Source organism: Nelumbo lutea, chromosome 4, assembly GCF_056320005.1.
Source record: "Nelumbo lutea isolate HS-2025 chromosome 4, American lotus-T2T, whole genome shotgun sequence".
NCBI lineage: Eukaryota > Viridiplantae > Streptophyta > Magnoliopsida > Proteales > Nelumbonaceae > Nelumbo > Nelumbo lutea.
Window position 1 is genome coordinate 81,195,747 of NC_142687.1, and position 21,062 is coordinate 81,216,808.

Consider the following 21,062-nt stretch of genomic DNA (forward strand, 5'->3'; position numbering starts at 1 on the left):
TTGTTTTACTTATTTTCTTATTTTATTAGATAACTTTGTGTTAATGCATTTTTAATTAATTAATAATATCATTAAAATTAATAATTTTTATGAGTTGAGACCTTTATTTGCATAATGTCCATAGTGCGCAAGAGACTTATGATCACTTAGACGAAAAAGACAAGCTAAACGGGTCAGTGTTAACCCGTAACTTGTGATACATGACATATAATAATAATAATAATAATAATAATAATAATAATAATAGCAACAACAACAATAATAATAAATTAAAATTTAATTAGTAAAATTTTTATGTAGCAACTATTAAAAATTAATAAATTAATAAAATTTAGTAGTTCATAAATGAAAAAACTAAAATACAATTTAATTCTATTTAAATATAATTAATATTATTAGAACAGTACATAGTAAAAAATTATGAAAAATAATAAAATAAAAATTATAAAAATTTATTAAAATAATGTCATAAGACTCCTATTTAGGGATAACCATTTATAACTTAGCCCAACTTTGAGCTCAAGCAAATATTTTCTTCTAAGCTAGGTTTACTTCAAATTAATAAATTACTAAAATTAATAAAACTATTAAATTTGATAAGCTTTTATCTAACAATTATTAAAATTAAAAAATCAATAAAAATTAGTATTGATAGGATAATTAATATTAATAATAAAAAACTAACAAATGGTATATAGCTTAGCCTAACCTGATTAGATCTATAAATTTTAATGCTCAAGCAACTATTTTCTTTTGAATTAGGTATAGCTTAGATATGTACCAAGCCCATACATAATGTGAGTAGTGGGTATGTAAACTGATCATATTCAAATCAAATCCAACTACATCCATATCAACATCTGATTATGAAATTTCTAAATCTTCATCTACATTTGATTATTATTATGTTGGATTTTGAATTTTAAAGTATAAATGCATATATGTATAATTACACATAATATCTATGTGTATACAATAATTATACTACATATATAAAATAATATTTTTTATTAGACATGAATTTTAATCAAATTGGATGGGGTTAAATCTACACCAAATCAAATTATGAACTATATGAAGTTCTAGCATCCAAATCTGGGATAATCAAATCCGAAGTCTAATTGGGTGTCGAGCTTTCAGAGTCCATTGATGGCCCTAACAGATAGGGCCCAAGCTAAGTAACCCTAATAAGCTCAACTTGGAAGTTACATGCATATATGCTAAATATTATTATATAATATTTAATTAACAAATTATATATATATATATTATTTTTACATTAGAATATAATTAAATAAAATTTTTAATTTATGAAAAACCATAGGCCCAAACAAATACTATTACACTTAAGGTATGGGCTAGGCTAAGCCAAGCAATCTTAAAAAATGCTAATACACTATCAAATTTTTCATTGGGCTACACAATGGGGGTAGCCCATCCTTCATAGCTCCTTTGGCTTTAATATTATCTAAAAACAGTTAAAAAGAAAAACTAGAAATAATGCATGCATGGGTTGCACCCAGCTTGGTTCAGTCCAATTATGAATGTTACAATGTGTGCAATTTGGGTGAGTTGGGCCAAGATGAGAATAAATCCAACCCAAATCCAAACTCTTAAACCTTAAGTTTGGGCTTAGATTTTATGAATAAGAAAGTTAACTATATATTAATTTAATTATGACTATAGCCAAATTTTATAATATTTACTAATTGTTAAGTATTTTAAATATTTAAATGATATTTTCAAAAAATTGAAACATTTAATCATTAATAAAATACAATAAATAAAATAGAACACTAACAAATAAGATGAAAAAATAATTATTTTATTAAGTAATTAGCAATAAGTTGTTATTTTTATTAAAAATATTAATATAATTAATCCAAATTACTAAATTAGTAAAATATTTTTGTAACAAAGTATTAAAATAAAGATTTGGGTAAAATATAAAAGCCTCCCCTGAGTTTTCTTACAATCACAATAACCTCCTCTATGTTTTTATTTTAATAAAAATCTCCCTTGTATTTTTTAAAAAAATATGCAACTACCTCCCTAGACAAGAAAGATGACCTAATGTATTTGTTTTTCTAAATACCTATTTTGCCCTTATGCATATATATTTAAATACTTTCCACAACACTATTCATTTTCTTCCGAGAATTGAGAACCGAGCCATCGTTTCTCTCTCTCTCTCTCTCTCTCTCGTTTGCTACGTCCATCTCGACATGGTCTATCACTTTATCACTCACATTCCCATACTACCAATGTGGGATATCTCACATCAGCATACCATACTACCAACTTGGGACAAATGAATTGTAACATTCCACCACACTCTACAGTCTCAGCACCCACACAAGCTAACTTTGCACTAGTCCACCTAGTCCTAGCTGAACATTGCAATACCGATGTCACCACCCTCACCACATGATTGCAATTGGGAGGTATAGTGTAGGGTTTGATACCATTTGATATGTGCCTTAAGAGAACTCACCCCTAAAAGCTAGTTGTTAGAGAGAGGGAACCCAAGCACATAAATACCCCACAATAGCATCTCATACTACCATGTAGGATACCTCACATTAGCATCCCATACTACCAACGTGGGACAAATGGATTGTAACACTTACATACTGGCTGTAAGCTATAAAGCACATGGGCTAGGATGTTAACGCGGATTAGGAAGATGATTTCCTTCAACATGCTTTCAAAATCCACTTTCTGATTCTTCTTCATTCTACTTATCTTTCTATCATTTCTGGTTTTAGACATTCTTGCTCTCAATTCCTTCCTTGCTCAAACCCTTTTTCAAGTAGTCGTCATTCCAGTATTTTACTGTTTGTCTTTTGACTCCGGCCTTTTGACACTGAGTGCTCTTTCTTGCATTGGAAGCAATAAGCCACCTTCCTTTTATGTGAGAGGAGGAGCCACACACTCTTACGCCATTAGATTGGAATATATATTTAACTCCAATGGGTAATGGCTTGCCTTGTAGTGATATTTTTTTTCTGCCTTTTTCTTCTGCTTTGACCTATGAATGACAATGATTATGCTTCTCACTTTTTTCAATTGTTGGAGTAGAGACAGAGTAGGGTAGATGTGAGGTCAACTAGCCAATAGCCATCCTACAGAGAGCTCGTAGTTTGGCGATGAGGCCCCCACTAGCCAATCCATGGAAAGGCCACAATCCCGTGGGATGATTCCCTTGCTTTTGCCATTGTAGGTGGTGTGTCATAGATTGATCTTCTCAAATGGGTGAGAAGGTCGGCGACTATTGTTCTCAATTATCGGGAAGAAAATGAACAACATTTTGGAAGGTATTTTAAATAATCTACATCTAAATAGATAGGTATAAGGGCAAAATAGGCATTTTAAAAAAATAAATACATTTGGTTGGCTTTTTTTTTATGTATGAAGGGAGGTAGTTGCATATTTTCTAAAAAGTACAGAGGAGGCTTTTGTTAAAGTGAAAATACAAGGGATGTTTTTATTATTGTCAGAAAACTCATGAGAGGTTTTTAAATTTTACCCTAAAGATTTAGGGCCTGTTCGTTTCCTCTTAACTCTTATCTCTTAAGAGAAATCTTTTAACTTTAAGAGAAAAATGGTTGTTTGTTTGTTTCGTCTTATCTCTTATCTCTTATCTCTTAAAGCAATCATACAAGTTTTTGTTTTCTAATGATACCCCAAAAAAGACAAACAAAAACTCTCATATATGGGGTCAAAATGGACATTTGATCATTTTTAGAATTCAGAATTCAGAGTTCATAACAATATTCTTTGGATTCAAAGTTCAAATGAAAAAAAATTTCACCAATACCAATATACCTCTTAATGTAATTATTGCACTTTCAGATGTTATGAACATTTGATCATTTTTAGAATAGGCCCTTAATTATTTTAAACAACACTGCATTCTTTCCCTAGTCACAAGTTTTTGGTTATTTCACTTTCCTTGATAAATTCTGTGGATGACACGAGTCCCCGCTAGTGATAGTATCTGACTTTGAACAATGGGCCCACACAATGAGCAAAATAAGGTGGACAACGTCTTAGAACTTCAAGAGTCAAAACTCAAGACTCAAAGCATGCGACATCTCCATTAATGAATTACTAGTTATCACCACTCCTCCACTTCCAAGTAACAAAGCGTGTATCTAAATGGGCCAAGCACAACTCGGTTCTTCCAGAGAATTTTATTTCATTTAAATTCGGCCCGACACAGTACGACACGATGGCATGCGGGCCATGTCAGGCCTGGCACGATGGTCTAAGCCATGCTGGGCTTGGGGTTCCAGTCCATAGGCTAGCATGACATGGCACGACGATGTGTGCTGTGCTGCCCGTGGCCCACATGTAGGCATGGCCTAGCCCATGGCACGGGCCGCCCTGTAGGCCCGTAGCTATATAGAGTTTTTTACATAAATACCCCTCAAAAGTTATAAACAACTATATAAAGGGGGTATTTATGTATTTTGGTTTTGGGGGGAGAAATAACAAGACAAATGCCCGCCAACAACTATATAAACAACTAGTTTGGGGAGGCATTTTGGGTAAAGTGATAAATAACTTTACAATGACCAAAATACCCCTCACAACAACTAAAAAATGGCTAGTTTTTAGGGTATTTTGGGCAATTGAATTATTTCCAATTCCTATAAATAGCCATATCCTCCACCATTCTCATCACACCAATTCAACAATTCCTATAAATAGCCCTATCCTCCACCATTTTCAATTCCTACAATGATCAAAGTTAAGAACAATAGGAGAAAATGATGAATTCAATATTTTTGTATACTCAATAATTGTATAGCATTTTTTAAATTATTGAAAATTTTGTTTTAATTTTATTTAATTTATTTGATATTTTTAATAACATATTTTTTATTTTCAATTTGTAACTATAGTGTATTTTTGATATTTTATTAATTCATTCCATTTTTCAATTTTCATATTTCATTTGTCCAACCATATTATGCTTTGTATCATTCAAAATTAAATGAAATAAAATTCATATTTTTCATCCAATTTGCTATTCGCTTTGAGTCTTTATTTGTTTGACTTCATATTTGGTTAAGTATTTTTTTCATTTCATTTCTTATTTTTTCAAATAGTTCCCAAAAAAAAGTTAAATATTTTAGTTTTACCTAACAAAGAAATAAAAATAAAAATATAAAAAAACAAAAAATCTAGTTTGGCTCAGTTCAACCCACACCCAAGGCCTACCTTGCAGCCCAGCTCGGCATGGCTCAGGCCCACAACACAACCTACAACCTCGCTCGGCCCAAGCCCGTAGCATGGCATAGCACAGGCCCACACGGGCTTGGGCCATGGTCCATGCCGAGCCAACCCTCTAAATTATCCCCGAAGAGGGCGACACGGCCCAGGAGCCGGCACAGCCCGCACTTAGCACGGCCGATCCGGCACGGCCTGTTTTACACTTGTAAATTTTCGTCTTTGCAACTGGAAAGGACTTATTAGTACTTTTGAAGAAGAAGAGAGAGATTTTCGGTAATATACTCTTCTCATGCATTCTCAAACCAGGACTTTGGGAGGGTTTTAGCAGCGATGCACATGCACTAAAATACCTATTTTCTTCGAGCTCTACTCAACCAATGGCGATTATTCACGAAGACGAACAGATATAAAAGTAGAGAGAGGGCACAAAAGGTCGGGAAACCGAATTCTTGTCGGCTTTCTTCATTCAGTCATCATCTATGCTGAAGGTTTTATCAGCTTCATGCCGACAGGGCCGATTGCAGAATTTAACTCCAAGACTTCCCGGAAATTTCTCTTATGGGGGAGAACAAAGAGCTCCATTACTTAGAGTTTTGGACTCTCTGACAAGTTCGAGTCCAAGAAATTCAGGTTTATGTAAAAGAGTATATTTCTGTTCAGAGTCTGGCGACGGGTCCAATCCCGTGGTTGAGCCTGAGGAAAAGACAGCTGAAGTCGAAGCCGCGGCGGAGAATGCGGAGGAAGTCGATTCGAAAGCTTCGTCAGCTATAGTCCCTACTAATCCCAGACCAGAGGATTACCTCACGGTAGGACTTTGTTTTTGTCATTTTAACTTTTTTGAATTGCAATTTTGTTTTACGAGTTGTCTCCTCTTTCCTGCAAGTATTGGGTTAGAATCTTTCATCTCAGGGTAAATAGCTCACCAAGTCTTAAGCTTTGGACAATTTAGAAAGGAATTTTAATTTTTACTGTTTTTCCACTCGGATGTAGCATTGTCTTGGCTGGTCTTAATTGGTAAGGGAGTGAATTTTTGGATATTGTTAAGTACAAAATAATCTATTTCCTGCAATTTTCTGGTACTGCTAACCGGATCTCTTGCTTCTATAAGGATGCATATGGATTAGATTGGAAGATATCTTGTAATGCTTTGATAAGTGACAATCCCTAATCTCAACGAGGAAATCTGCAATATAAGGCTTTTGTGTCTCCTTTGGCATTATATCTTACAACATCTAACATAGACAATTATATACAGAGAGATTAATGCACATTGATAGCAACTTTGACATATATTATACTGCACATTTTCACCTTTAATCTATGCACAACTGGTTGTTTCTTGTTTGTTTTTCCTATCTATATTTGCAAAACATTTGAATGGTTTCTTGCAATTTAGAATCAATGGTCTGGTGAACAGGGTTTTGGGGTTTGTTATGCATTAATGTCGGGGAAAACTGGTATATTCATGAATCATAATTCAAATGCTTCCACCATATCCTTGATACATAATACTTAAAGAAATAAAAATCAATCCTATGTAAGGGTCAATATGAGATCACATCAGCAGTGGCCATTGTTGCAGGATATTATTTTGATCACCCAATAAAACATGGACTTGATCCCCATTTGTTTTAAATTCAAACCTCCTGATGATCTACTTTTGGTTGAGTTGATAGCATGCTTGTGTTTCATTGGTGATGACTAAAATATCTGCTACAGTGGTTATATATGATGTGTACTTGATCAAGAAGGTCATTTATCACAATCTTTTGGTAGTTTTTGAAGGATAACATTAGACATTATTTAACAGAAAATGATAACTCCATTTTTTGATGTATTTTGACCAATAATTTCCTGCTTTTTTTTTTAATATATTTTTCTCCCACCTCCCTTCCCCATCCCAATTATTGTTTACTGCAGAGAAGTCTTATGCCTTTGTGGACCATGGACATAATTTGTTTGTTCCTCTTGACGTCTTTTCATTGCATCTTAATTAAGTGGAATTCCCCAAGATTAGCCAGTTTTTCTTTCTTTCTTTCTCAGAAATTAGAATCATTGGTTTTCTCCTTTAAATTTCTTATTCATTGATTTTTTCTTTTTGTTGTTATCCTTGCAGGTGTTAGCTTTGCCACTGCCACATAGACCTTTATTTCCAGGTTTCTACATGCCTATCTATGTGAAGGTATGGCAACTTAATGGCTTATCCTTTGAATGTGGGCTTGCTTTTTGAATTCCATTTTAGTCATCAAATTTCCCAAATATACTATGCACTATTTCTCATAATTTCTTTTTCAACCAATAATGGTTAATAGAAGAATGATGGAGAAAAAGTTTTGTTCCAAGCATCTCTTGTATTGGTCTAGCTCTTGCTAGCCACCCTGCTTACTTCTTTTTACATAGTCCTCTTGGGGAATTGATCCCTAGTACAGATGATTCCTGTGTTTACCTTGTTTTTTCTGACCAGTCTGCCAGACCATTAGAAAATTGTGGAGTCCAGTTTTTACATGTCCTCACTTCTCCAGCTAACTTCTCAGTCCCCTCTTTTATTATATGTATTTCCATAAACCCATATTATTCTTTTCAACCAGCTGACAACTGTATGAGAGTCTCCTTCGATCACTTCATCTCTAAAATCATATGGACTTTAGAAGACAAAACTAGTGTTGGAGATGAATTGGAGGATTTGGAAGAGTGATTAGTAAAGTTGGGTGAGCTTTATCAGTCTTGAAGGGGCTCTGGGTTGGTTTGTTTGGTTTTGGGTGTTGATGTTTTAGTATGTTAATTGGGTTGGTTTCTTTTCCAGTCTTTGGTTGTTTTCTCTTGGGTTATGTCTTATATTCTTTCCTGTTGTATTCTCTTTTTTCTTTTAATGAAATTTTATTTTTCTATTCACAAAAAAAGTATAGCAGAGACTTGGCTAATCTTAGGTTCTCATCCCACGTAGAGCTGCCATATTTTCAGATCAGGTTGAACCATGTCCAATGTAGCCAGAATACAATGTCAATATTAGCTCTATCACCATTTGCGAAAAGTCATCCTATCCCTGAATTTCCAGGGTTATCCATTGAAATTCAGTTTGATGCTGTCGTACCCTGGAGATGTTGAATATTTTGATGAAGTGTTTTGTCTAATATGTAAGGCAGAATTAAACTAATTGAAATAATGTTGTCTAATCTGCCTATATATTTTATTTATCTCTCTTAACAATCCAAAGTCTGGAAGAAGAACTATATTTCAAAAGGGGGTAGACTTATTCTAACCAAATCAACTCTTTCTAATCTCCCCATTTATTCCCTTTTGTTTTTAAAGTGCTTGCCAAGGTGAGAAAATACCTGGAAAAACTTCAACAGGATTTCTTGTTGAAAGAGTGTTGTCTAATCTGCCTATATATTTTATCTCTCTTAACAATCCAAAGTCTGGAAGAAGAACTATATTTCAAAAGGGGGTAGACTTATTCTAACCAAAGCAACTCTTTCTAATCTCCCCATTTATTCCCTTTTGTTTTTAAAGTGCTTGCCAAGGTGAGAAACTACCTGGAAAAACTTCAACAGGATTTCTTGTTGGGAGGAGGTTGAGAAAGGATGAAGAAGGATCTAGTTAACTGGGAGGTAGTCTGCAAGCTAAAGAAGGATGATGGGTTGGGCTTAGACCACATTGAGGATAGGAACAATGTCTTTCTTGGAAAGTGGCACTGGAGAATGCTGAAGGAGTTGCCTTCTCTCTGGGCCTCTGTAATCTGCAGCAAGTATGGTGACTGTGCTAGTGGCAGGGGTAGCCCCCAATCTCTTCCGCGTTTGTCTTCCATCCACCCTTGGAAAGGTGTCGCCCAAACCCTGCCTTTGCTCTCAAACTGCATTAGTTTCAGCTTAGGGAATGGCAACACAACCTCATCAAGTTATGGATTGATCTTTGGTGGGGTCACCATCCCTGTTGTGAAACCTACCCTAGATTATTCAGGCTTGTCCTAAATAGACAAGCCCTAGTCTCCTCAGTTTTGTCCCATGAGAACAATGGCCTAACCCATAAGGCCATAACTTTAATTTTCAAAGAAGCCTTACCGAGCAGGAAGTTTTGGATGTCTCTAATCTTCTTTCGTCCTTAGAAAAAGTTTTCATCTCTCACCTCAAATGGAACTTTCACTTCTAAATCCTTTTTTCTTTATTTGGGAGACTGCTCTTTAGCGTATCAATACTAATGACAACTTTTAGTGGAGAAGAAAAGGACATCTTTACATATCTCCTCATGTCTTCTCTCTTTATCTCCAAGAGGGAGAATCCATCAGGCATCTCCTCATGAATTGCTAGGTGACAAGAGGCTTTTGGCAGTTTTTTCTAGACCTTTGTTGGGGTGGCAGCTTCGACTGGGTCCACCCAGCAATGTTTGTGATATTGTGCAGCAATGGAAAGGAAACAACTAGGAAAGAGAAGCAGAATGTATTGGAAAACCAGTATATGCTGTCATGTGGGGGATTTGGGAAGAGAGAAATAAAAGGGTTTTTGAAAGAAAGTGTACCCCTATGGAAAACCTCAAAAGGCACATCCTTGCTTTAGTAAGTTCTTGGATGCTTAAAAGTAAACTCTTTGCAGGGTTCAACTATGGTGATCATGACAGAAACCTATTCTAAATCTTGATCTCCTCCCCTTTTGTGCCTCAACCCAGCTTTAATCTTCCCCCTATGCCTTTTACAGTCTTCATATTACAATTTGATGGTAGTTTGAAACCTAGGGCATTTAAAAGCACAGGGTGCAAAAAAAAAAAAAAAAAAAACGCAAGGGCCATTTTGTGCCTGAGGCACAAGGTGAGGTGTGTGCCTTTTTGAAGCAAGGGGCAAAAATGCAAAAATTTCTAAAAAAATTAATAAAAAGTCATAAAAATAAAAAAAGAGAAAAAATAAAAAAAATGCAAAATATTAAAAATATTAAACACATTATTAATTAAAAATATAAACTTAAATTTTAAAATAAATACTTTAAAAAACCTGTTATCTCAAATTAAAATACATAAACATAACATGTAAAACATATTTAAAATGAAAATTTAAAAATAAAATCAAGCATAACATACAAAACATATTCAAGCAGTAAACTCTAAATCTCTATTTTTTTTTTCCAAATTGCATTACTTCAAATACCTAATGTGATGTTAAACATTACGCATTCCTGATTCTACAGGCCATCATTGTACCAAGCCCCTCAAGGCAAGCCCAAAAAATTAAAAAATCCATATCAGATGAATGAATGAGCAACATCAGCAAATATGGGGTTTTCGGTCCAGCTGCTAAACACAACAAACAGAAAAAAATGCACAGATTTTCAAAATGCACACACCTGGGCTGAAATGCAAGGCGCACCGGGCGCATGCCTTTTGAAAATGTTGCACCTGGGACCTAGACGAGGCACATACCCTAAAATGCTCCTCGCCTATGCATCTAGGCACGCCTTTTAAATCACTGGCACAGGGATTGGGGGGTTACTCTAAATGTAAATGACAATCTGAGGTGTGCCTTTAGTGGACCAATAGCAGTAAGTGATGCTTTGGAAGCTGAAGTAAAAGCCCTCCTCATGGGTCTCAGAATAGCTAAAACCTTGCAAGTGGCTTCCCTGTCCCTGCTAGTTGAAGGTGATTCCAGAAATGTGATCAGCTGGGTGACCAACTGAGGAGAAGGCCCTTGGCAGCTAGGTTATCTCCTTCTTGAAATAAGAGGGATCATCTCACTTTTCCATTGCTTCTTCAAGTTTATCCCTAGATAGCTTAACCAAAGAGCTGACTCTTTAGCTAAGTCAGGGTCAGAGGAATATTTTGTACAGTGCAGATAGTTTTCCAGAGTTGTGGATGGATTTTTTGTTTTTTGTTGTAAAGCCCTGTCCTCTTGTACATCTTCTCATGTACACCTCTCTTTTTGATTGAATGAAAAGTTAGTTAGTTACCCTTCTTCCAAAAAAAAAAAAAAAGAAAAAGAAAAAAAATCTCCCAACAAAACTGAAGAGACAATGGTTCTTTTGGTGGTGCTGATCACCATTCACCACATGAGATTGACATGCCTTCCATTCAATGATCCTCCAATTGCTGCCCACATATCTTCAAGAAGTGCCAATTGATAGAAAGAGAGGTGCTACAATGCATAAGAATATACCTTATTGAATTTGGTTGGGGATGATTCACATAACACACATTGATTGTTCCGTACCTTAATTCCAATAAAGAGGTTGTCTAACTCAGGATCTTATTGAGGTAATTAATCCACATGAAATAACATACTTTTGTGGGGATGACAGGACCAAATCCAACACCAGGGAAAGTTCCATTAGAACCTGCCACAATAGCCATTTCAACTTGGACATAAAGCTCTATATGCCTCCCACCCCAATTTTAGAATGATAAGTATTTATTTACTTATAATTTCACATAGGTCCTTGTTTTTTCCTTATTTGTCAACCGAATTAGATTTTTTCCCTCTTTCCTCACCATAGAACTTGCTGTATTTTGATTGTTGATTTCTTATAGTTTACTAAACATCCATAAGATAGTTGATCTGCGTTTTTTTGTTTCAGTTCTTACAGTTCTTTGTTTAGTTGATCTGCAATTTTCTGTTTCAGTTCTGATGGTTCTTTGTTTTTACATGTTATTTCATGATGTGGTTTATTTCTGTGGGTTGTACTTGTTGCCAATGGTGTGTGTGTGTGTGTGTGTGTGTTTGTATCAGTTGTTTTGTTGCCAAAAATTTACTTTGTAGAGATGTAACTCAGTTGCGTGTTCTCAGAGCAAAATTTCTGTTTCCCCTGTAGGATCCTAAACTATTAGCAGCTTTGGTGGAAAACCGTAAGCGACAGGCCCCATATGCAGGTGCTTTTTTGCTTAAAGATGAACCGGGGTCAGATCCTAGTCTTGCAGCTGGTTCAGAAACCGAGAAGAACATATATGACCTTAAAGGAAAAGAATTGTTCAACCGTCTTCATGAAGTTGGCACCTTAGCCCAGGTACACATGTTCTCCGTAGCTTTGAATGACCTCTTTCATTAACATGTTCAAATAACTAGTAGTGAGAAACTTTCTAAAGGGAACCTCCATGATACTGTTGTCCACTTGAATTTGATGAACCAGATAACTAGTATCCAAGGAGATCAGGTTGTGCTTATTGGTCATAGGCGACTTCGGATAGCTGAGATAGTAAGTTTATCTTGAAGCATGTAAACCTGTTTAATTTTGCTTTGTCTCTACTCAAGTTGCATTTTACATGAGAAGCATAATTTTTTCTTGCCAAATATCTCTGATAATTGTAAAAGTATTGCAATGTCTTTGATGATTTTTATGAAGTTATGGAAGGTTTTGCGTTTTTCAATAATTTGGTATCTTAAATTTATTGCAGAGTTCCTGGGTTAAACTTTAATGGGAAATTTAGGCCTGTATTTGGGGTGACTTGGTGCTTTTTTAAGGGTCTGATTTTTGGGTATGGACAGAGGGAGGGAGATGTTTTCCTTGCATTTTTATGTTTTTCCTGGGGGCAGTTGAATCTTGTCTGGGGGAAAGTAATAGAGTTGATATCCTGCATGGTTTAGCGTTTTGCAATAATTATTTTTTGAAGAAAATAACAAGGTGTTATAATATTAGGATAACGAAAAGGAATTTACAAAACAGGGGAGTGCCCAGCCAAAAAATCAGGGCACAACAGAACTGCTATACAAGTTAAGCCTATTCACACTAATTTTCCAAAGAATCTGCCATTAACATTCTGCTCCCTGGGAATCCAAGAGGAGATAGACGAGGAAGCTGCCAGATCAAAAGCCTTGGCTAAAAAATGATCAAGCCTCCATGGACCACCCTGTTTAGCATTGAGCCAACTGATAGTGTTTAGTGAATCACCTTCAACCAGCGGATTATGCAAACCCAATTGACTTGCAATGTGGAGTCCAGTAAGAGCTGCTAAGATCTTTGCCTTAGTTGCGTTGACCGTCCCAATAGGCCCACTATATGCCCAAAGGATCTCATCTCTATTTGAAACTAAAATACCACCAATCTTGGCTGGACCTGGCTTGTCGATGGAGCTGCCATCAAACCTAAGAGACATCTCAGAAATCATGCCAATTAGAGGCTCAAGGGGATGTTCCACTCTAGGGGACGAACTGAGCAGGAAAGAAGTGCATCTATGAACGTCTTCTTGTAAGAAGCCTTCAAACTCTTTACAAGCATAAGCCCAGAAATTACATCTATTGAAGATACTTGACTCAAGATCCAGGACTGAGTCCTCCCATGAGTCCCACATAACAGAATGTGGAATAAAATCCCAGTATACCTTCCCTCTTCTACCTAAACCACCACACTTCCATTGCAAAAGGAAATCAGACTCGCTCCAGAGTGGTCCATGAGAGACCAACAAGAGAAAGACAAAGTTGCCAGATCCTTGTGCTCAAGCTGCAATGGAGTAAATGATCTGTGGATTCCCCAGCTTGTAGACAAAGCACACAAACATGAGGCAAGAGATACGGCCTGCCCCTTCTTTTTCTTTGTTGAAGATCACAGGTGTTTATTTTGCCCAAACCAGCCTCCCATAAGAAAAAAAAAACAAATTTTATGAGGGACTCTGTGATTCCAAATCTTCCTAGCTGGGAAATGCTGGCTTTGGAGCTCCTGAATGAGTGACCTCCAGAAAGAGGAAACCGAGAAAAAGCCTGAAGGGTGCTCCATCCAAGTTCTCCGATCAGGTTTGTTAGAAGAGATGTAACAGCCAAAAGGGAAGACAAAAGGTTGGAGAGTTCTTGGTTTTCTGAATCCCTGAGAGGTTTTCCTTGTATTTTTATGTTTGTCCTGGGTGCAGTTGAATCTGGTCTGGTAGAAAGTAATAAAGTTGTGTGTTATTTGGTCCTTGTTTACTTTGGTGATGTCTCCTCATCAGGGGTATCTTCTTTTTTTTAGTAAATTTTATTTTATTATAAAAAATAATTTTGGCATCTTGTAAGCCAGAATTGATGGTTTCATTTACTTCAAATGTTTTAATGGTTTTTTTTTTATAAAAAAAAAGGTTTTTAAAATAAATTTGATATTTATGATTAAGTATTATATATTTAAATGTCCCTTTATGATAAGTTCCCAAAAGCAAAAGCTTATGACTTTCTTTTCTGCAGGTTAGTGAGGATCCCCTGACTGTTAAAGTTGATCATCTCAAGGCATGCTATCTCTGTCTTAACCTTTTCTTTCAATTAGCATAGTAACTTTGATATTTTATTTTTTAGTAATACAATGAAGAAACTTAGCTATTTGATGTGGATTCTCATATTGATTGTTTGAAAGATATTCAACTTGCATATCTACCTTTCTCATTGGGTTTTTATGTGCTTTGCAGGAGAAACCTTATAATAAGGATGATGATGTTATCAAGGCCACATCTTTTGAAGTTATAGCAACCCTAAGGGATGTTCTTAAGACGAGTTCCTTATGGAGGGATCATGTCCAGACATATACCCAGGTTTGTCCTTTTTTACATACACATTTGGAATATTCTATTCTTTAGAATTTAGGAGTGTTAGACCTATTATCATCACCACCGGAGAACAGGTCCCAGATAAACAAAAACAATGGTACCATCCCTGTTGCAACACCGTCGATTGATATGAAGCAGGGTTTAGAAGTGGCGTCGTGGTTAGAAACACCATCAATTACAACGAGAGATGTGTCAGTGACGGAGGCAAGGTCAAAGAAAGGTCTAGTAGGTTGATTTGTCCATTTGGATCCTGACATTAGAGATCTGGGGAAATGGGCAAACCAAGAATGGAGAAACCTAAGTTTCTTCTGTGTTTGAAGGTTGGGGGCATCCTTATTTTTGTTCAGTTTTAGATGGAAAAGAGACATGGTAGAAGCCCTAGCAAGGGAAGGCATAGGAAAAAAGAGGAACCTCGAAATCATTTTCAGTCGCTGGTCACCCAGTTTTCGAGTGGAAGTAGAGAAAACGAGGTATGTCTGGATCGATGTCTATGGGATTTCGCTGCATGCCTGGTATACAGAGGTTTTCAGGGCCATAGGAAATGCTGTGGGAAGTTTTAAAAGATTTGATTTCAAAAACAGAAGATGGGAAAACGTACAGGCTGTAAGAATTGTAGTCAAGACTGAAGATGTTATATCAATCCCAACTCTCCTGAATCTGTTTTTTTTTTTTTTCTTGAGGAAGTTTTCAAGCTCCGGATTGTTGTTGCTTGCAGAGATCCATTGTTTCGATGGAAGGATTAAAAGGCAGTGAGGGAGGCCATCAAAGCAGGCATTCTACATAAATCATCTGCATCTTGTGCCTCAATGTGGGAAGCTTCCTATGTGTATCAGTTATGTTTTCTGATATTTAATAAAATCACTCATTACTCATAACAAAAAGTAGGATATTTTAGTATGGTCTCCGAAGAGATTGATGTCAATTCAAGGTCAGATTTTGATAGAATAAAGTCAAGTCCATTCGAAGGAGATAGATTTGGTTGTAGAGGAGAGGGAAAGATGGTGCCAGATCAGTTTTTTGAGAGAAACATGGTGTCAGAACTAGAAAGAATTATTGATGACCAAAGGACACTGAGGGACTTGAAGAAGAAGCCTAACACTGTTGGAAGATTTAACAGCCAGAAAACTCCTCAAATGGTCTAGGTCTCAAAACTGTTTGGAGTTGGGCCTACTAAGAAGGTGAAGAAGTCAAAGAAAATTTGCAAGAGAATATCAATAAAAAAAAAAAGAAAATTTGCAAGAGAACAAAGAGGTTTCTAAATAAGGTCATGGAGAGTTGGGTCAATTATGTTCTGTTTTTTTTTAGTGGGGTTGGATGTTTTTTTGGTGTTTGTTTCATTTGTCTACTTGGAAAGCATTGTTGTGAAACAAAGCTTTGGGGGTTTATAAATTATAAGCAGTAGGGAGTTTACTAAAAGAGGAGGAAGAGAAAAGATACACAGAGAAAACCCCTTGCACCACAAAAACCTCAATCACCAAATAGAAGAAGTGTAACCCATCACAACTTCCAGGTCGTGATACTTCTCATTAGATGAACATAATTGATATAAGATGGGTTTTGATAGTTGTCGTCCGTGTTATCTTAGTCCTGTTTCTATGCAATGGTAATTACTGAGTCACTTCTCTTTTCCTGCATTTAGTATGTGACATTGCTGTTTGAATGTCTTGGAGATGCTTGGAAGATTGTTTTAGCTAAAAAAGGTGCTAACTTTAAGAATGGAGTACCAAGTCTATTATATTTTCCACAATTATGGATTACTTGACAGTCAACTGCATTATATAATCCCTCCTTGGTTTCTTATCACCTTTTCTTTTGATAATTGCAGCATATAGGTGACTTCAATTTTCCAAGGCTAGCGGATTTTGGAGCTGCTATTTCAGGAGCAAACAAATTGCAATGCCAGAAAGTGCTTGAAGAACTAGATGTAAGAAGCTTTGTTTATGAGAAAATATATTAGTACATCCAAGGCCTTGCATAAGAATGTGTATCATTGTGGTGTCCACTGAAGCTCTGAATTAGCGATTTTTTTTTTTTTTAATTTCCCATGCATCTTTTTTTTTTTTCATTTGAAATGTTGCGGTTTGAATATTCGATTCAGAATTCTATTGTTATAATAGTCTATTTCATCTCTCTATCTCTCTTGCAATGCTTTTCCCATTTTCAGGTGTACAAGCGTTTAAATCTGACTCTGGAATTAGTGAAGAAAGAGATGGAGATTAGCAAGATACAGGTACTTGCTATCTGGTTTTATCAGTTCATGTACTTGCATATTTTGATTCCTCTTTCATTTTGTGACACATCTTTCAAGTTTTATCTTCTTATGGTTCTATGCTAGGAATCAATAGCAAAAGCAATTGAAGAGAAAATAAGTGGTGAGCAGCGCCGCTATTTATTGAATGAACAGCTTAAAGCAATAAAGAAGGTCTGTATTTCATTATACTTGAAGGAATTTGACTGCTATTTATTTAAGTTTCATGCCCATTATATTTCTGGTTGTTTCTCTTCATGAAAACAGTTATGATCAAAATACTTGCTGGATTGAAATTTGTAATTGGATTTTAAAATGTTTTGCTTTGATATGTCTTTCTTTCTCACTATCATGGACTTTCATGAATCTAACTTCATTTGTCTTACTCCAGGAGCTTGGTTTGGAGACTGATGACAAAACTGCACTTTCTGGTTAGCTCTCTCTCTCTCTCTCTCTCTCTCTCTCTCTCTCTCTCCTCCCCTCCCCCCCCCCCACTGCATGTGTGTTGCAAATTGAATCAGAAAACAACTCCCAAGTCCAAGAAGCATCTTAGAAAGAAGAGGATAGTTACAATGATAATCACTTTCAGATTTTATGGCCAATTTGGTCTCATGTATTTCATCATCCAACCATTGGATTGGCCTCGATTTTAGGTATGTGGTAATTCTATGAGTTCCCTACATGTTTTAATTGTTTTGTTTTGAAAAAAAGGCAACTTTCATTCAAGAACAAAAGGAGAAGTTTCTATTAGAAGTTATGCAAAACTGTGGGTTTGGGGACAAGTGGTGTAATTGGATCTTTGGGTGTATCAGTACTTGTCACTACTCTATTTTGGTAAATGGTATGGTGAGGGACTTTTTTCCAGCTTGCAGGGGTGTTAGGCAAGGGGATCCACTCTCGCCCTTCCTTTTTACCGTAGTAGCTGATGTGCTTAGTAGGATCATTACTAAGGCTGACAGCGAAGATGCCATTAGGGGTTGGAGAATAGGGAGACACCAAGTTCCCGTCACCCACCTTCAGTTTGCAGATGACCTAATGATCTTTTGTGAAGGAGGTCTTAGCGAAAAGGTAGCAAACCTAAAGGAGCTAATAAAAGGTTTTGAAAGTATCTCTAATTTGAGAATAAATCTGGAAAAGAGCTGCATAGCGGGTATAAATTTGGAGGTAGGGGAGGTCGAGGCTATTGCGGAGTGTCTTGAGTGTTCCACTTCTGCTTGGCCTATGTCATATTTAGGGCTTTCTTTAGGGGCAAATCCTAGGGAGAGTAGATTTTGGACCCCAGTGATAGAAAAGTTTGAGAAGAGATTAGCCTCATGGAAGAGGAATTATATCTCTTTAGGAGGGACTTGGGAGGATAGCTAGAAAAAATCAAACTCTGTTAGGGAAATAGTTGTGGCGATGGCCTTTGGAAAGAGGGAGATTGTGGCATGAGGTGGTGGGAAGCATTCATGGGAGGTCAGAGAATGGATGGGATGCCGGTGTATTCACAACACCCTTTCTCAATTCCTCAATTTTATTAGGTATGAAGTTTGTTCTGGCAACTCTGTCCATTTTTTGGAGGATATTTGGGTAGGAGACACACCGTTAAAGGATTTGTTCCCTTCACTATTTTATATTTCTTTGTACAAAAAAGAGGTGGTTTCAAAATTTGACTCACCTTTGGGAACACCCTTAGATCCTATTTGGGATTTTGGGTTTCGTAGATGTCTTAGGGATGATGAAATTGATTCTCTTTTTGCTTTGCTTGGTTGTCTTAATCAGGTTTGTTTGGATCCCTCCAAGCCAGATAAGCACTCATGCTTCTTTCTTCAAGTCCATCTCTCAACTTTCTACTCACCAACCCTTTCCGTCAAAAGAAATTTGGTGTAGGCCAGTTCCCCCAAAAATTATGGCATTTTGTTGGGAAATATTCCATGGGAAAGTAAACACTTTAGATAATTTACAAAAGAGAAGACCTTTCCTCTGTATTTCTCCTAATTGGTGTATTCTTTGTAGAGCTCACGGTGAGGATTGTTACCATCTATTAATATCTTGTTCCTTTTCTGCAGACCTTTGGGCTTGGCTACTTTCGTTGTTTGGGGGTAGTTGGAGTCTACCAGCAGAAGTTCACATGCTCTTCAACCATTCTACCTTTTATTGGCCTACAAAAATATGGAGAATTATGTGGAGATGTGCTCGTGCTGCTTTGATTTGGACTCTTTGGGAAGAAAGAAATCTTAGAATCTTTCAAGAAAAGGAAATGAGCAGTCAGGATTTGAAAGACTGTGTGTTGAATAGGGCAATACATTGACTTAAGACCTTGGAAATCTTTCATCAATTCTTCTTTAATGACCTTTGGAGAAATTGGTCAGTAGTAGCGAGGTGTTCATTTCTAAAGGACAAATCAATTACAAGCTGGTCTCCTCCATCCGAAGGCTCACTAAAGTTGAACTTTGATGGAAGTAGCATGGGTAATCCAGGTTTATCCGGAATGGGGGGTGCTTTGGGAAATGCGAAGGGAGAGATTTTGTTGCTTTACTCAGGTCCCTTGGGATTTGGGAACTCCATTAGGGCAGAACTTTTAGTTGCTGTACAAGGGGTGCAATTTGCAAACCAGCTGGGGGTACAACAACTAATAATTGAGGGGGACTCCAAAGTGGTGGTGGGTTGGTTGAAAAATTCTGAAGAGGCTATGTGGCGATACAAGAATGAAATGAAGAAATTCAGTTGGTTGACAAGGAATATGTTGGTCACTGTACAGTGGGTGGGGAGATCCACAAATACTTTGACAGATATGCTAGCTAAGCAAAGGGTAAATAGGGAAGAATTATTTTGGGCTCAGTTGTGATTCTTGTTTTTCTTTCCTAGTTTACTTGTAAGATTCAAGGAGGGGCTGCAGCTCGCGCCTCTCGCTGGGATGATGTATGAACTCACTCTAAATTTGCTTTTGAATCAATAAATTTATTATTATTCATAAAAAAAACAAAAGGAGATGGGGGGTGTACATGAATGATGTGCACAAGAAACAAAAAAGTCCAAAAAACCCCAAAATCAGGTTTTACATAGGCAAGGTATTGGCACTATACAAAGGATCTCTGGCCCCTCCCAAATTTCTCTAGAGAATCAGCCGCAGAATTAAACTCCCTTGGAATCCATGTAAAGAAACAGGGAAAAACAACTTCTAATTCCGGAATTCCCTGATCTCTTTTGAAAAATGAGCAAATCTCCATGGATCCACATCATGACTGGTAGTGGTGTCTAGAATAGCCTGGAGATACTAAAAAGGATCATAGGGTAAAATGGGAAGTGGTGTCTAGAAAGAAAGACAAAGGGAGCTTAGGGATTGGAAATATTAGAATAAGAAACATAGCTTTGCTAGGCAAATGGTTATGGAGGTTTGTTTCCTAAGGAGCAAGAGAGTTCATGGCATAAGGTGATAATAAGTATTCATGGAATGACAGAAAATGGATGGGACACTGGACTCGACCCAAGGGCTTCACGCTTTTCCCCATGGAAAGATATTGTTGGTATCTTGCCTGTCTATTCTCCTTTCATCAGGTATGATGCTTGCGTGGGTAATAAGATTCTTTTTTGGGAGGACTTGTGGATTGGGGAATCTCCCCTTAAGTATAGATTCCCAGACCTATATTCCCCTTTTCGAACCTATATCCCCTTAAGTATGGAGTGCTCTGGTACCCCCAATACTAAGGGCTTTTTGTTGGGAAGTGGTTCTCCAAAAAATCAATACCTTGGAAGTGCTTCAAAGAAAGAGATCAAATCGGTGCTTGTCACCTCATGTCTGTAGCCTTTGCTTGAGGAATGGTGAGACGGTGAATCACCTATTAATTTATTGTCCTTTTAGTGCTCTAATTTGGGATTGGTTCTCCTCTCTCTTTGATTGTAGGTGGACTCCTCCCACAAGCGTAGCGGATTTATTTGACCCTATCTTTTTCTGACAACCAAAGAAGAAAGGAAGGGTGATGTGGAGAACAACAAGGGCAGTTATCTTGCGGGCAGTGTGGGAAGAGAGAAATAATAGGATTTTCCAAGGGAAAGAAAAATCAGCTCCTGAAGTTATTGAAGGGATCACCATCAAGGCAGTACATTGGCTGAAAACTCT

General features: G+C 36.7%; 1 protein-coding gene across 1 annotated transcript in view; it reads left to right on the top strand.

Moving 5' to 3' along the window:
- Positions 1-5,506: 5,506 nt before the first annotated feature.
- Positions 5,507-21,062, top strand: part of LOC148861305 (lon protease homolog 1, mitochondrial-like) — a 41,836-nt gene continuing 26,280 nt past the window's right edge. Inside the window, exons 1-10 of the mRNA XM_088985795.1 lie at positions 5,507-6,047; positions 7,358-7,423; positions 12,027-12,218; positions 12,342-12,407; positions 14,360-14,401; positions 14,578-14,700; positions 16,541-16,639; positions 16,880-16,945; positions 17,051-17,137; positions 17,355-17,394. Of these exons, the coding sequence (XP_088841921.1) occupies positions 5,721-6,047; positions 7,358-7,423; positions 12,027-12,218; positions 12,342-12,407; positions 14,360-14,401; positions 14,578-14,700; positions 16,541-16,639; positions 16,880-16,945; positions 17,051-17,137; positions 17,355-17,394 (1,108 nt within the window). The 5' untranslated portion in view covers positions 5,507-5,720. The remainder of the gene's footprint in view (positions 6,048-7,357; positions 7,424-12,026; positions 12,219-12,341; positions 12,408-14,359; positions 14,402-14,577; positions 14,701-16,540; positions 16,640-16,879; positions 16,946-17,050; positions 17,138-17,354; positions 17,395-21,062) is intronic.